Source organism: Nomascus leucogenys, chromosome 7b (assembly GCF_006542625.1).
Source record: "Nomascus leucogenys isolate Asia chromosome 7b, Asia_NLE_v1, whole genome shotgun sequence".
In the NCBI taxonomy this organism is placed as follows: Eukaryota; Metazoa; Chordata; class Mammalia; order Primates; family Hylobatidae; genus Nomascus; species Nomascus leucogenys.
In genome coordinates, this window is record NC_044387.1 from 68,535,643 (window position 1) to 68,552,015 (window position 16,373).

The window sequence follows — 16,373 nt, forward strand, 5'->3', positions numbered from 1 at the left end:
GGTTGGAGACATTGTATTTTGTATGGATGTTTTCTCCGTGGCAAGTTGTAGTCTGTCAGGAGATGTAGCTTTCTTCCCTGAAGGGTGGAATATCACCCTTCCCCCGCTCCAACAATTGTGTTATATAACATGCTGTTAGCTTCATTGGCATGCTTGCCACATGCCACTTTGTGCTGTGACCCCCCCACACATTTGCTTGATAAATAATTACCCATTCTGTGAGAGTTCTCCCACACATCACATTCAGGCACTGCTTAAAGAAAATGCTTCCCGTTTTGCTCTCATTAATCTGACATTTCGAATATTATATTTGGTTTCATTTTGCCTGGTTCCCATATCACTCTTGAAAGGATGGCAAGATGCTTCTGACTTGAAGAATTCACTTATTTATATTTTTATGTTGAGGAAGAGAGGAGGAAATCACCTATGTATCTGAAGCATTGGGTGTTTTACAGTGATTTTATACCAGCGACTTTATTTAGTATCTGTTTGCACGATGCTGTACCGTTTCACAATTTAAAAGAGTGAGTTAAGAGCATGTTGCCTTCAGAAGCCCATGCAATTTGACTGAATATAAGAATGTTTGTGTAACACATTAACTATACTAATACTTGTAAGCATTTTATAGAGCCTCACATCCAGGCACCTAGACAATTTTTGACTGTTTTTGGCACTGAAGATACAACAATAAACTAGAAATTAAAAGACTTGAAATTGAGGGAACTCACAGACCAGGAGGATTTAGAAGCAAGTAACAGTTCAGAGGTCTAAGGTGCTGTGGGAGTTGAGCAGCATGGGGGAGTGTGGGCTTGGCTGGGAGAGCTTACTAAAGAAAGTGATTTTTAAAATTGACTCTTGAAGATGAGGTAACCAGTTTGGAGACTCAGACGAAGGGGGGCCCAAGGCAAAAAGGAATCACAGGAAGTATGGAGAACACATGTTGAGATAATCCTTTAAATCAGAGGTTCTCAACTGTGGGCGATGTTGCTCCCAGGGGACATTGGGCAATATCTGGAGACACTGATATAATGTATTTTAACTGTGTATTTGGGGGCTGGGGGTTAGAAGAGGGCAGGGAGTTGCTACAGACATCTAGAGGATAGAGGACAGCTGTGCTGCTGAACACCGTCCAGGGCACAGGGCAGGCTTCTGCAACAAAACATCATCTGGTCCAAAATGTCAGGAGTGCCACTGTTGAGAAGTCCTGATTTAATGCATGTGATAAGATAGAGACCCCTACAAATACTTGTGGAATTGAATGGAAGTAAACTTTTTTTTTTTTTTGAGATGGAGTCTTGCCCTGTCCCCCAGGCTGGAGTGCAATGGCGTGATCTTGGCTCACTGCAACCTCTGCCTTCCGGGTTCTAGCAATTCTCCTGCCTCAGCCTCCTAAGTAGCTGGGATTACAGGTGTGAGCCACCATGCCCAGCTAATTTTTGTATTTTTAATAGAGACGGGTTTCACCATGTTGGTCAGGCTGGTCTTGAACTCCTGATCTCAGGTGATCCACCTGCCTCAGCTTCCCAAAGTGCTGGGATTACAGATGTGAGCCACTGTGCCCGGCAGGAAGTAAACTTTTTAAATGTAAATTTTTTTTATGTAAGTGGAATTATACCTTTTTATTGAAATATATATATTTCAATATATATTCAATATATAAATATATATATTTCAATAAATATATATCATATATTTCACATATTTCATATGTATTTCATCTATATATAATCTATAAATAGAACTATATATATATATTTCAATAAAAAGTAACCATAGCTTAATTTGGTTATAGTATAAGCAATGAAGTAAAGCCAAATGGAAAGGGCTTTGTGTCTTGACTCTTCCATGTGATTTGTTCAATGATGATCAGTTACTCGGGAACTACCAAGATACCAATGTAGAAAGAAGAGCAAAGTAAGTTATTTTAAAAGAATTTTAGTGGAACTGGTAGAACATGGAGTTGGCAGAATTAGAAACAGCATTTCTGGTATATAGGTCTCTGTGTTTTTCATAGAATGTAAGAATTTTCCTTAAAGATGATATTGTTGATAGTGATGTATTAAGACATATTTTATATGGGCTCTGATATTTAAATGGAAATCTGAATTGACATTAATATGGATTTATTTTTAAATTGTATGCTGAAGGATACTGGAGCATGGGCCGTAGAAAAATTTTTAGCTTTTCTGAAAATAAAGCCGGAATAAAAAGTTTTGTACAAGAGTTTTTGTGGAGATATGTTTTTATTAATCTTGCGTAAATACTTTGGTGTGGGATTGCTGGGGTATGGTATATGTATGTTTGACTTCTCAGGCAATTAAGCTTACAAAGTAATTTTACCCTCCCACCAGCAATGTATGAGAGTTCTATTTGCTCCACTTCCTTACTAAACTTTGGTTATGTTACTCTTTTTCATTTTAGCCAATTTTGACTAGAGATGTTGAGCACTTCTTCCTGTGCTTATTGGCCATTTATGTTTCTTCTGTCATGAAGTGTCTATTAAAATCTTCTGCCCATTTAAAAATTGTGTTGATCTTTTTGTTACTGAATTGTAGGAATTATGTAGAAACAAATCATTTACCAGATATAATAATAGTGAATATTTTCTCTGATCTGTGGCTTGCCTTTTTCTTCAGTGTCTTTTGATGAGAAGAACATTTTAACTTGAAGTTGAATTTATCAGTTTAAAAACATTTTATTAAGGGCTTTTTGCACCAAGAAATATTTTTTTTACTCTATAGTTTTGAAGAAATTTTCTGATGTTTTCTTTTAAAAGCTTTATAATTAGTCCATGACTCGTGAAGATTTTTGGGGGATGTATGGTGTGAGACATGAGGGTTGAGGTTTGTTTATTTTTTCCCCAGGTGAATAGCCAGTATTTCCATCACCATTTATTGATAGACTTGCCTCTCATTTAATTGTTTTGGCACCTTTCTAAAAAATCACTTGGCTGTGCATCTGTAGGTCTATTTCTAGATTCTCTATTCTGTTGCATCTCTTTGTTCTTTTGCCAGTTACACACTTACCTTGATTACTGTATCATTAGTCAGGTGGTACAAGTCCTCTGTTCTTTTTAAAACAATTTTGGCTATTGTAGGTCCTTGGTGTTTCCATATAAATTTTAGAATTAATCTATTTTTACAAGAAAACCCCCAAAACCCATAGGTCAATATTGTGAATTTAGAACCTTACAGTTCATGAACTTGATTTTCCATTTATTTAGACTTTCCATTTATCCCAGTAATGTTTTACAGTTTTCAGCATAGAAGTCATGGGCATTTTTTTTTGGTGTTAAATTTTCCTAAATGTTTTATGTTTCTGCATGATAATTTAAAATGATATTTATTTTACCTTTAATTTCCAACTGGTCACTATTAGCATGTAGAAACATACTTGGTTTTTGTATCTTACAATATTGCTAAGTGCACTTACTAGTTCTATTAGTTCTGGCAGTTTCTTTAGGATTTTTAAATGCACACAGTGATTTTATATGATAAAAACAGCATTAGGGCCAGGCATGGTGGTTGACACCTATAATCCCAGCACTTTAGGAAGCTGAGGCAGGAAGATCACTTTAGCTCAGGGTTAGAGACCAGCCTGGGCAATATAATGAGATAATGAGACCCTGTCTCAAAAAAAAATAAATAAAAAAAATTAGCCAGGTATGGTGATATGTGCCTGTAGTCCCAGCTACTCAGGAGGCTGAGGTGGGAAGACAGCTTGAGCCCAGGAAGTTCAAAGCTTCAGTGAGCCATAATCGTGTCACTGTACTACAGCCTGGGCAACAGAGAGAGACCTTGTCTCAAAAAAAAAAAAAAAAGACAGCTTTATTTCTTCCTTTCCGATCTGTATGTTTTTTATTTCTTTTACTTGCTTGCCTACACTGCCTGAGATTGCCTGTAAAACGTTTGGCAGGAGTGGTGTTATTGGCCATCTTGCCTTGTTCCTGATCTTAATAGGAAAAGTGTTCATTATTTAAAGTGTAACATTAGCTGAAAATTGCTTGTAGATGCCCTTTTCATTTTGAGAAAGTTTTTATTCTCAGTTTTAAGCATGAATTGGTTGGAATTTTGACAAAATGTTTCTCAGTGTCTCTTGAAATGATCATTAAATATATTTCTTTAATCTTTGGATGTGAATTACACTGAATTTTGTAAGTTAACCTCACATTTCTGAGATTAAACTCTACTTGGTCATGATGTACTAGCTTTTTGTACCTGCTTCATCCATTTTGCTGGTATTCGGTTAAGGATTTTTAAATTTATGTTCATGAGAGATGTGTGTGTTATGATCTTCATTTTTTTATGTCCTTGTCTGGTCTTGGTACCAAGGTTAAGATGGCTACAGAAGAATTGGGAAGTTTTCCCTTCTTCACTGTTTTTTCATAAATGTGTGTGTCATATTGGTATTAAGTGTTTGAGGTAATTCACCTATGAAGTCATCTTTGCCTACAGTTTTCTTTGTGAGAAGTTTAAAAATTTTAAATTCATTTTATTTAGAGGATATAATGATATTCGGATTTCCTATTTTTCTTGGGTTTTGATAAATTGTGGTTTTCAAGGAATTTATCGTCTCTAAGTTGTTGACTTTATTGGCATAAGTATCATATCTACTTGTTCCTTTCATATCTATAAGATTTATGCTTGGTAGGGATTTTTGTTTCGTATTTTCTTGATAAGTCTTGCCTAGAGGTTTATCAATTTTGTTAATATTTTCAGAGAATCCATATTAACCACTTTTTATTTCATTCGTTTCTGAATTTATTTTTTTTTAACTTTGGATTTAATTTTTCTTTTCATTCCCTAAGTTAGAAGCACAGATCATTAATTTTACACCTTGTTTTTGAGATGGGCATTTGAATGTATAAATTTTCTCCTAAGGACTGTTTCAGCTGTTTTTATTATAATTTGGTTAAAAATGATTTATTTCCTTATGTGATTAGGCTATAAATAAAAAATGTGATATTTAGAAGTATTTTTTAAAAATTCCAAATGGCTGGAGATATTCCACATGTAATATTATTGCTTTTTTTCTACTTAAGTACTCTTTTGGTCAGAGAAAACAGTTTACAGTCTATCAATATGTATTGAATATCAAAAGGATTTTTTTGCATGTGTGCATATTGTCTTAATGACCCTCTTAGGAAATATCTCTCTGTGCTAATAATTATCTTGAAATCTACCTTCTAACAGTAATATAGCTACACTTGCTTTCTTACACTGTTTGTACAGCATATCTTTTTTCACCCTTTTATCTGATTCTTTGTTTAAACTTTGTTTTTTTATAAACAGCATATAATTGAGTTCTGTTTTTAAAAAATATGCTAGCTGTTGCTTTTTAAGCAGAGTTTTAATTTATATATAATTATTATTATTTTACTATTATTACTATTTTTTTGTAGAGATAGGGTTTTGCTATGTTGCCCAGGCTGGTCTTGAACTCTTGACTTCAAACCATCTTCTTTCCTTGGCTTCCTAAAGTGTTGGGATTACAGGCATGAGCCACTATGCCCAGCCAATCCATATATAATTTTTGATACGTATGGGCTTAAATCTGCCATCTTGATTTTGATTTCTAGTTTCCATATTTGCTTTTCTTCGTTTTTTTTTGCTGTTGCCTTTTCTAATGATTTTTCGTTATGCCTTTTAATGTATTTTTTTAGATAGTGTCTCAGAGTATAACATGCATTTTAAAATAATCATAGTATCTGCCTTCTCAAAAACAAAGACCTTTAGAACAGTGGATGACTTCCAATCATCCTTTTGCTCTCTGTGCTCTTGTTATTATATATTCTAATTCTACATACACTATGAATGTGGGAATTACATGGCATTTGAACTACATATGTTATGAAGTAATTATACATGACTACTTTTACTTTATGAAATCAATAATCAGTGGTCTTTTAAAGAAATTTACTGTTTATTTACATACAGGTATGTGCATACATGTAGGTGCAACTTTTTTGGCTGTATATATATATATTTATTTATTTTTTGAGATGGAGTCTCACTCTGTTGCCCAGGCAGCATGATCTCAGCTCACTGCTAGCTCCGCCTCCTGGGTTCACGCCATTCTCCTGCCTCAGCCTCCTGAGAAGCTGAGACTACAGGTGCCTGCCACCACACCCGGCTAATTTTTTGTATTTTTAGTAGAGACGGGGTTTCACCATGTTAGCCAGAATGGGCCATATTTTTTTTTTAACACTAAAGTATTTGTCCTTTATGGTTTTCTTTATTCTTTTCTGAAAAATGGTTTTTATCTTGTTCCATTTCTTTTAAGTTCCTTAGGCTGCCTTTAGTTTGAGCATTTCTTGTAATGCAGGTCTGCTAAGAGAAGATTTCTTTCCTATTTTGTCTATCTGAAAATATCCTTTATATTGCCTTCATTTTTGATGGATATAGAATTATTTTCATAGATTTCCTCTTATACATCTTAAAGAAGTCATTTCATTGTCTTCAGGCTTCCATTTATTTTCTGATGATAAGTCATCCATTTTTCATATCAGTCTCTCCTCTCTTCTGTCGTCTTTCTCTTGCTGCTTTCCTTATTTCTTTTTAAATAATTTTTATGATTTTTTTTTTTGTTTTGCCTTGCTCAGGGTTCCATTGAGGTTCTTGGATGTGTAGGTTTGATATTTCTTACTACCCGGTTTAGAAAATCTTAGTCATTATCTCATCAAATGTTTCTTCTACTCCATTTTCTGTTTATTTTTTGGGACTCGAATTACCTTATGTTAGAGCATTTGATACTGCCCCTGGAGATTTCAGATTCTCTGTTTCACTTTTCCCACCGGATTTCCATTTGTGTGTGTTTGGATCATCTCTCTTGACCCATCTTCAAAACCATTCAGTAGGAAGTTTCAAACCTTCCCACATCCTCCTGTCTTCTTCTGAGCCCTCCAAACTGTTTCAACCTCTGCCTAGGTTATCTTTAGAGAGAAAGAGAGATGGGGTGGGGTGGGATGGGGTGAGGAACTGCCAAACACTTTTAAACCACCAGATCTTGTGAGAACTCAGTCACTATCAGGAGAGCAGCACGGGGGAACCACTCCCATGATCCATCACCTTACACCTTACACCAGATCCCTTTCTCGACATGTGGGGATTACAATTCGAGAAACCCTCCAGGCAGGCCATGCCATCTCTGAGTAGGACATAGAGTAGCCCCTCGGATCCACCTCAGGGCGGACTCTGAGTCCTGCTCTCAGACTTCCTCATGAGTGCTTGAGGTCCCACGGACAAGAGTTGGAGGGCGGGTTCAGACTCTGTGTCTAGGTCTCCTAGGAATTCTAAACCATCACACCAGCCTGTGTTCTACCTTTAAAATTTTGTTAAAATTCCACTGTTTTCTTTGTCTGTGATGGTTTCCTTTGTCTTGCTGCTCCACCATGGATGAAAGCAACTGGTGTGTGTGTGTGTGTGTGTGTCTGTCTGTGTGTCTTTGTCTTCTGTCCAGGGAGTGGCTTGTCACTCTTTGGATTTTCATTCATTAGGTCTTTTTTTACATCTTTGCTCTTAAATGAGTTTTTGAAAAACAATGATTTCATAGGTTCTCCATCTTGTTCTTATTGGTAGAGTGGGAATGATGTTCTCTCATAATTTTTTACATTCCAGGTGGAAGCAACAGTTTTCTAATGATTAATTGCTTGAATTCACTTTCATTGGAACATATAATCTTCTGACTGTCATTGCTTATGTGCTCTATTTGAAACTTTTTTTTTTTTGGTGGACAGAAGAAAGAAGTTACTATAAAGACTTGACCTTGAGTAAAATTAGGCAACATGCTTTTATCATCTCTGGAAAAAAGTGCTTGATTCATAGATTTATACTTTTTTTCCCAGAAACCCTATGAGAAACTGATTACATTTCTATAACTTTAAAAACTTTTTTTGGCTTTAGCAGTTTCCCCTTCTCATAATAAAATGTAGGGCAGAACTTGTTACATGCTGGTTTTTTTTTTTTTTTTTCCTTTTCACCATTCCTCTTAGAAAAGCAATAGAATATTCCTGATTGTTACCATTATAAGTTTTGGTATCTGCTTCTTTGTTTATTCACTTAATAGCTACTCTGTTGACAATAATGTCTCCTTAGAGTTGTGAATGTTTCTCTCTGCTTTTTTCTTTGTGTATTTTCTGAATTTATAAGCTCAGTAATCTGTCACTTAAAACACAAGGATAAAACCTGTCTTCTACATGGTTTGATAGAGCTATAGAACACGCAGTTGAAAGAGACTTAATAGATACAGAGTGAAATGTAGAATACAGATAATAGGCCGTTTCTTATGCTTGGGCTGAGGGTAGTGCCTGCATGTATTTGTATTTTTTTTTGAATGAATGAATGAAAGAGGTTGAGATGCTGATTTATGAATTTAAGAATTCTTTCAAAAAGAATTTGTGAATTTAAGAACTTGTTTAATATTGTTTCTTCAGATTCCAATTCCCAAACTTAGGTACTATAGATAATAATTAGGGTTTTAGATAAAGATTATCCTGGCAGCTTGCCCCTTTTCACCTGGTTTATTTTTTTCCTTCATGAAATTTTTACTTTTGCCTGTGTATTCACCAGGAATCAGTTCTGACTGGCTGTATGTGATGAGTTATCCAGAGCTTAAAATGGTATCTGGAACTTAGTAGGTACCCAGATTGTAGTTTGGTTGAAGTGAATTATTAGGTGAGTAAGAAAATGGCAGTGTTCTCAGCTGAACCAGTAGAATGCATTGCAGCAATATGGCTCCAAGAACCCCCAATCAGAACTTTCTCAGTTCTAATTCTTGCTCTAATGGAGTCACTAATGTTATCTTAGCTTCTCCATGAAACAAAGATGTGATTGCTAGATTTTTTCCCACCTTCCTCCCTTTCCACCCTTCTCTATCTATAAATAAATTAAAAACAACAACAACAACAACAGCAACAACAACACACCTTGAGACAAGTTCTTGTTGTTTTGCCCAGGCTGGTCTCAAACTGCTGGGTTTAAGCAGTCTTCTGCCTCAGCTTCCCAAAGTTTATTTTTTATTTAAATGCGAATAATCCAATATACTTTGTGAAGTTTTCTGTTCTTTACTATTCTGAGATTCACCATATTTCCTTTACATCCATTAAATTTTATTAATATGTCCTTTGTTTCAAAAACTACAGAATTTTTATATTTTGGTTTAACAGTGTGTTGCTATTGATTCTGCGGTTTGAAATGTGTCCAGTGTTTCTCAAAGTCTCATTCTTTCTTAGTGATGTCCTAAGCAATTGATTATTAGAAAAGAAAAACTTGAGAAATTTGAAATGGTTGAAACATGTTCTAGCAAATGTTTTATTTTTCCTACACTAATACTTTAGAGGCAGTGAATCAGTAAATAGAAAATGAATATAAGCAGTCTTTGTGAGAAGATGGGAACCCAGCCTTATTTAATACTAGTGGCTGATCCCTTTAATGTTAAAGTAATGCGTTGCAAGTGTGAAGTGTTCTGAAGAATGTATACTGTGATGAGTTAATTCTCAATAGTGGAACTGTTTTGAGTTATCATTACATTATTTGCCAAAATATAAACAAATGGAATTCTTTCCTTGTGGATGATCCATTTCTACTTAATCACTCATCTTTCGACAAATTTGTTCTCTGCGGGCTTCCACAAAGGGCTGTGTGGCTCAAGTTTGAGTCATTGTGCTTGGAGGCAAGACATATAATAATACTTTACTTTTTATGCTTCTTTGGATTTTTATCCAGAAATAATATGGCTGTTTGATCTGAAGCCTGATAATTGCTTTTTCCCTTACTTCAGTATTTGTACTTCTAGTCATAACTCTTTAAGCCCTTCATCATTCAACAGTTATTTCTGTGTTTTAGGTTACTAGAATCAGTCATTCTTCTTCCTGTCCAGCATCTCTATTTGCTGCTCTATGTGTAACTGGTGAAGAATATACAACCATCTATCTTGAGTTAATATTATTTTTCCTCCACATATGAGCATCAGTGGAAAACTTTAGGGGAAAACAAAAAGGAACTAGAGAGGACAAAGAATTTCCTTAGGCTCATGGTCTGACTTTCTGACTTTGAGAGTGTAAGTATATGTAAGTATATTAGGTCCTTACTTGCTACAGTGGTTCGTGGTTCGTGGTTGTCACTAAATTCCTTTACTAGTTACTGATGGTATATTGTAGTTGATCTGTCTTCTATTTGTTATTCTTGGAGCAACAGCTTTCATACTTATCATTTTGTTGCCCATGGCATGTAGAAGCACTTCTGGAATATTTCCCAAGCCCATTCATTGTTTCTTTTTTCATTTTTGCCATTCTGTGTCATCCTTTTAGTCTTCTAATATCTTTTTGCAGTCAACTCTTGCCTATCTTCAGTCCATTCTCCACCCAGCAACCTGAAAACAAAAGCAAGAAGGGGGAAGTCTACCCCTATGATCCAGTCACCTCCCACCAGGCCCCTTCTCCAACTTTGGGAATTGTAAATGCTACATGAGATTTGGGTGGGGACCCAGAGCCAAACCATTCCACATGGCCAGGGAGGCCCTGGGTGGCTGGACCCCAGTCTGCCTCCACAGCTTTCCGTTGTGCCACTCTCCAGCAGGCTCATGGCGCCAGTGAGGAGACTGATCTTAGCTCCTCCAGAGTGTGCTTTTGGTTCCCCATGCACCTTCTCAGCTTAGGGGACAACTCTGCATTCAAAAAAAAGCTTTTCTGAGAGACTGCTTTTTAAAGAGTAGTTCTCAGTTCACAGTCAGAAGAGGAAGATAGCGATTTTCCTTATTCCCCCCAACTCCCACACATGCATAGCATTCCCCATTATCAACATCCCCACCAGAATGCTGCATTTGTTAGAACTGAGGAACCTACCTTGACATATCATAATCACCCAAAATTCATAGTTTATATTAGGGCTCACTCTTGAGTTGTGCATTCTATGGGTTTGTCCAAATGTATACTGAATGTATCCATCATTCTAGTATCATACAGAAGATTTCACTGCCCTAAAAATGTTGTGCTCCACCTGTTCATCCCTTTCCCTCCAGTCCCTGGCAACCAGTGATCTTTTTACTGTCTCTGTAGTTTGACTTTTTCCAGAGTGTCATCTACTTGAATCACACCGTATGCAGACTTTTCAGATAGGCTTCTTTCACTGAGTAGCATACATTTAAGCTCCCTCCATGTCTTTTCATGGCACAGTAGCCCATTTCTTTTTAGCACTGAATGATACTCCATCCTCAGGATGTACTACAGTTTATTCTCTTCACCTACTGAGGACATCTTGGCTGCTTCAAAGTTTTGGCAGTTGTGAGTCAAACATAATTTGGTAGTTGTGAATAAACATCCACATGCAGGTTCTTGTGTAGACATAGTTTTCAATTCCTTTAGGTAACTACCAAGGAATGTGATTGCTGTGTCCTACAGTAAGAGTATTTTTACTTTTGTAAGAAACAACCAGACTTTGAAAGTATACCATTTTGCATTGCTACCAGCAATGAATAAGAGTTCCTGTTGCTCCACATCCTCTTCAACATTTGGTGTTGTTGATGTTTTGGATTTTGGCTATTCTAATGAGTGTGTTGTATTTCATTTTAATTTGCATTTCCTTGATGACATCTGATAGGGTGCATCTTTTCTTAATACTCCTCTGCCATTTGTATATTCATATGTATATTCCATATGACCCAATAATTCAGTTTCTTGATATATACCCAAAACAATTGAAAGCAGGGGACTAAACAGGTATTTGTACATCCATGTTCATAGCAGCACTGTTTGCAACAGGCAAAAGGTGGAAGCAACCCAAGTGTCTACGGATGTTGTGAATGGATAAGAAAAATGCCGTATATACGCACACAATGGAATATTAGGCTTTTATGTAGCAATTCAAAGTTATTGTTCAACGGGTACACAGTTTCAGTTTTGCAAGATGAAAAAAGTTCTGTTAATGGATGGTGGTGATGGTTATGTAACATTGTGAACATATTTAATGCCACTGAACTCTACACTTAAAAATGGTTAAGATGATAAATTTTAGGTTACATGTGTTTTACCACAGATAAAAGTAAAAAAAAAAAAAGAAGTTATGACAGTTAAATCTTAGGAAAAACTTGCCTTTTAGTGGCCAAGGGGTAACCTGATCTGTTACTGGTGTCTTTCAGGCCTGGCGTTTCCTTGACCATGCAGGCATTTTCCGAAGAGGAAAGGAAGCAGTGGTTGGAAGCTCTGGGTGGAAAGGAAGCTGTAAGAATAATCAATGGTTGAGTTTATTTCAAAGCCTTTAGAGTTGACTTGCATTCATTTTTATGTTATTTTTGTGTAGTATTTGAGAAAAGTTCCCTGCTGAAACAGGTATTCCAAAAATCATCGTGGGAAGCATTCAACATTCTAGTAATTTGGCTTGGGCAAGCAGCAGTACATATAAGACTGGTGTATCATTAGTTTTTATTTCTGTATTTTCTTGACTTGCCACTCTGATTTGCTTTGCTTGAGGAAGTTGTCTAAATTCTCAATTTCATCTTTCCTACTTGACAGTACTTTGGGTGATGAACACAATAAATGCCTGCAATGCATTTTGATCTCAGTGGAGATGGAACAGGAAATGTGAGATAGTGCAGGCAATATTATAAGTGACTGCTGTAATTGTTTTGCTTGATGTAACAATTTAAAGTTTTATCTAGTAGTTTACAGTATGCAGTATTATGTAGCCTTAGTGAATGGGCCTCTGTATTCAGAGTGCTTTGAGGAATAAATTGAAGGTAGTGGTATAGATCCAGAGGCACCAGGATTCAGTCTGTTGGCCACTATTGAAACACTACTTTCATTTTGGTGGACTAGTGGCTTTTGAGAGTTGAGAATTTGGCAGATCATGTATTGGGGATTTAGTGAGGATAATTATAGAAAATGCCACAGAACCAATTTAAATAAACTCTACTTTAAGTATTATGTATGACTCTAAGTAAACTGCCATTGCAGGTACCAGGCAGGCTTATCTGGAAAGCATTTGCCAGTTCAGCCTTGTTGAGGAAAAAAAAAAAAGAGCGTGGTTTGAAAGTAGAGGAGGGATCATCTAGAGCAGAAACAGAGAGATTTCAGAATAGAGCTTATGAAATGGGCAAAAGCTAATGTTAACTCTTGGTAACAGAGAGCGCATTGGTGAGTGTATAGGAAACGAGAGCAAGGAGGCTGATCAGCAGTGCATGTGGCAATCTTGAAGTACTTGGAAAATGAAAACCCAAAGTAACATAGTATAAAAATTGATGCTATATTGGGGCATGTATCACTCTTACACACCCCCCTTCCCCAAACCAAGCATCCTTGGTCAGATTTGGGTGTCATCTTACCATATATGGGATGCATTTAGCCTCTGTAGTTTTACTTCTATTGATTGATTGATGGAATCTCACTCTGTTGCCCAGTCTGGAGTGCAGTGGCGTGACCTTGGCTCACTGCAACCTCTGCCTCCTGGGTTCAAGTGATTCTCCTGCTTCAGCCTCCTTAGTAGCTGGGATTACAGGCGTGTGCCACCATGCCCAGCTAATTTTTGTAATTTTTAGTAGAGACGAGGTTTCACCATGTTGGCCAGGCTGTTCTTGAACTCCTGACCTCAAACGATCCACCTACCCTGGCCTTCCAAAGTGCTGGGATTGCAGGCATGAGCCACGAGCCACCACACCCAGCCTTATTTCTATTTATTCTTAATTTGTCATTGAAATTTTTAGCTGTGAATCAAGAGTATTTACAGTGTTTATGGTTACTGAGACTCCAAAACAAGTTATACTAATCTTCTTTAGTAAAGACAGCACACTCACTAGAATGTATCTCCCCAGAGATGCAGGAAGTATACTGGATTTGCATCCATTAAAATACAGAAAAAAATAATGGTACTTTGGAGAGTCAGTATGCATAGTGAAAAGACTAAGTCATTGAGAAATGAGTCTGTTGGCAATGTCAGTGTAACCTTGAAGACATATATAACCTCATTTTTAGAGTCAGGAGCCAAGTGATTAATTCAGAGATACACAGACAAAGGCAAGTCTGCAGAAAAACAATATTCAGCTATGTATTTATATGGGGACACTGAAGGGACTGCATGTTTTTGGTGGGTGTTGTAAGCCTTGCAAATAATTTGTCAGCCTTACAGTTCTTAAAGGTTGCCTAGAATTATCACCGTGCTATTTCTGCTGTACTTACTTAAGTTATCTCTTTAGGTAAATACTGATTTTTAGAAATATTGGTGAAAACATGAGCTCCATCTTAATGGTTAGAATACAGCAGTTTCCTTATCACTTCATAGCTGTACGGCTGAGTATTTCAAGTATACACAAACTTTCAATAAATCCCTTAAGGACCCTGCCCCCTTTATCTTATTTTTGCTCATTTGATATACCTCAGGGAGAGAAAAAGTAGTCTCAGAGATGTTCCTTTTTGTTATTATCTTTGCATCTGAGCATGTGATAGTGTGTTATTAACTGAGAAAACACAGCGCACTATCTGCCTGAAGTTAGTGTTGGATCCCACATGTTTAGAGCTCACTCCCACAAGACTGCCCGACTTCAGATGCCCATCACAAGTCTGGACCCTCCCATACTTCTGGCTAACTGGCTATAAATTGGGGGTTCCCGTGAACCCCTCATCAGTTTAATAATTTGCCAGATTAGCTCACAGAACTCAGAGAAATACTTTACTTGTATTTAGTAGTATATTATAAAAGTTACAACTCTGGAATGGCCCAGTGGAAGAGATGCATAGGACAAAGTCTGAAGTGAGGTTGAGGTGGGTGCACGGAACCCCCATGCCCTCGGTGGGTACACCAGCCTCCCAGCACTTCCTCATGTTCACCAACGCGGAAGCTTATCAGAGCTCATTGTTTCAGAATTCTATTGCCGGCTCACTGCTGAAGAGATTGGTGGGTAGGGCTGAAAAAAATATCACTGGGTCTTTGTGGTATTCAGCCCCATCCTGAGATGGCCTATCCAGGGGCTCTATAAGAAGTCACCTCATTCGCGTAAACTTACATGTGACCAAAAGGATTTTGTTATGAATAACAAAAGACGTTCTTATTACTCAGGAAATCCCAAGAGTTTAGATGCTTTGTGTCAGGAAGTGGGGATGAAGACCAATTTCTTATTCTAACACATTAACCAGTATCAAGCTTATAAAAATGTTATTTTGTGTGTGTGTGGTCCTCAGTGTGCCTACTTGAATAATTTTTGCTGATTTGATTAAAAACTTGTTTTTCCATTCTCTTTTATTAGCTGTCCCATAGTTTTAATACAGCCATCATCCCAAGACCAGAAGGAAGTAAGTGCTCATTTATAAAAATGATTGTATTCTCCTTTTTCCATCTATTACTTTGTGTACATTATGGATGTCAAGCTGTTGCTGGGAGCTTACTCTCTGCACCCTCTATTATATAGAGGGGTATTACATGTAATGATCCTCTATTGCATATATTCTGTTTTATTCAACGGGGACCTCCTAAACATTTCTTGGACTACTGTAGCCCTTGTTGATCTTTCCCATCTGTGGGCTTTTCTTTTCTTTTTTTGATACAAAGTCTTGCTCTGTCGCCCAGGTTGCAGTGCAGTGGCATGATCTTGGTTCCCTGCAGCTTCAACCTCCTGGGCTCAAGTGATCCTCCCACTTCAGTCTCCTGAGTAGCTAGGACTACAGGCGTGTACCACCATACCTGGCCAATTTTTTTTATTTTTAATTTTTTTTTTGTTGAGACAGGATCTTGCTATATTGTCTAGGCTGGTCTCAAACTCCTGGGGTCAAGTGATCCTCCTACCTCTGCCTTCCAAAGTGCTGAGATTACAGGTGTGAGTCACCTTGCCTGGCCTATGGACTTTTCTATGAGTCTTTCTCTAAAAAAAAAAAAAAAAAATTGTACAAAATACTTTCTCTACATTTACTTTGATGTTTATTAACAATCACATAAGAGTTTCAAGTATGCAGCCTTCAACTTCTTGTCTGAGTTAACTCCTGTGGGTAAGAGCTGTTTATATCGAGGCCCTGTTTCCTACCCTTGATATGCTTTATCTTTATAGTGTTGGACTACAAGCTATACAAATAGTTTATCAGTGCACATTGGACAATAGCGACAACAATTAAATTTATTCAAATATTCAAGGACAACGATCTTCACATGCCACTGTCTGTACTTGAAGAAAATGGAACATGCCCAGCTCTGTACCCTTGATTTTTTTTTTTTTTTTAAACATAAAAATGTGATCAGATCTGCTGGGTTCCTGACGAATTTACTTTTGACATATTTGGAGAAATTAAGCTACATTTATTAAATGTCCACAGTTTGTAAACACTGTGGTTATGTAACATAGGATTCCAATATAATTGTGATCACTTGAGCCAGTGTTTGAATAAAAGACAACTCTTGTAG

At 36.9% G+C, this 16,373-nt stretch overlaps 1 protein-coding gene across 1 annotated transcript in view; it reads left to right on the forward strand.

Annotated features, from left to right (window-relative positions):
* The window catches only part of ARHGAP10 (Rho GTPase activating protein 10), a 348,170-nt gene that overhangs the window by 159,631 nt on the left and 172,166 nt on the right, over positions 1-16,373 (forward strand). The window contains exons 11-12 of the mRNA XM_030816218.1: positions 12,133-12,214; positions 15,229-15,274. Of these exons, the coding sequence (XP_030672078.1) occupies positions 12,133-12,214; positions 15,229-15,274 (128 nt within the window). The remainder of the gene's footprint in view (positions 1-12,132; positions 12,215-15,228; positions 15,275-16,373) is intronic.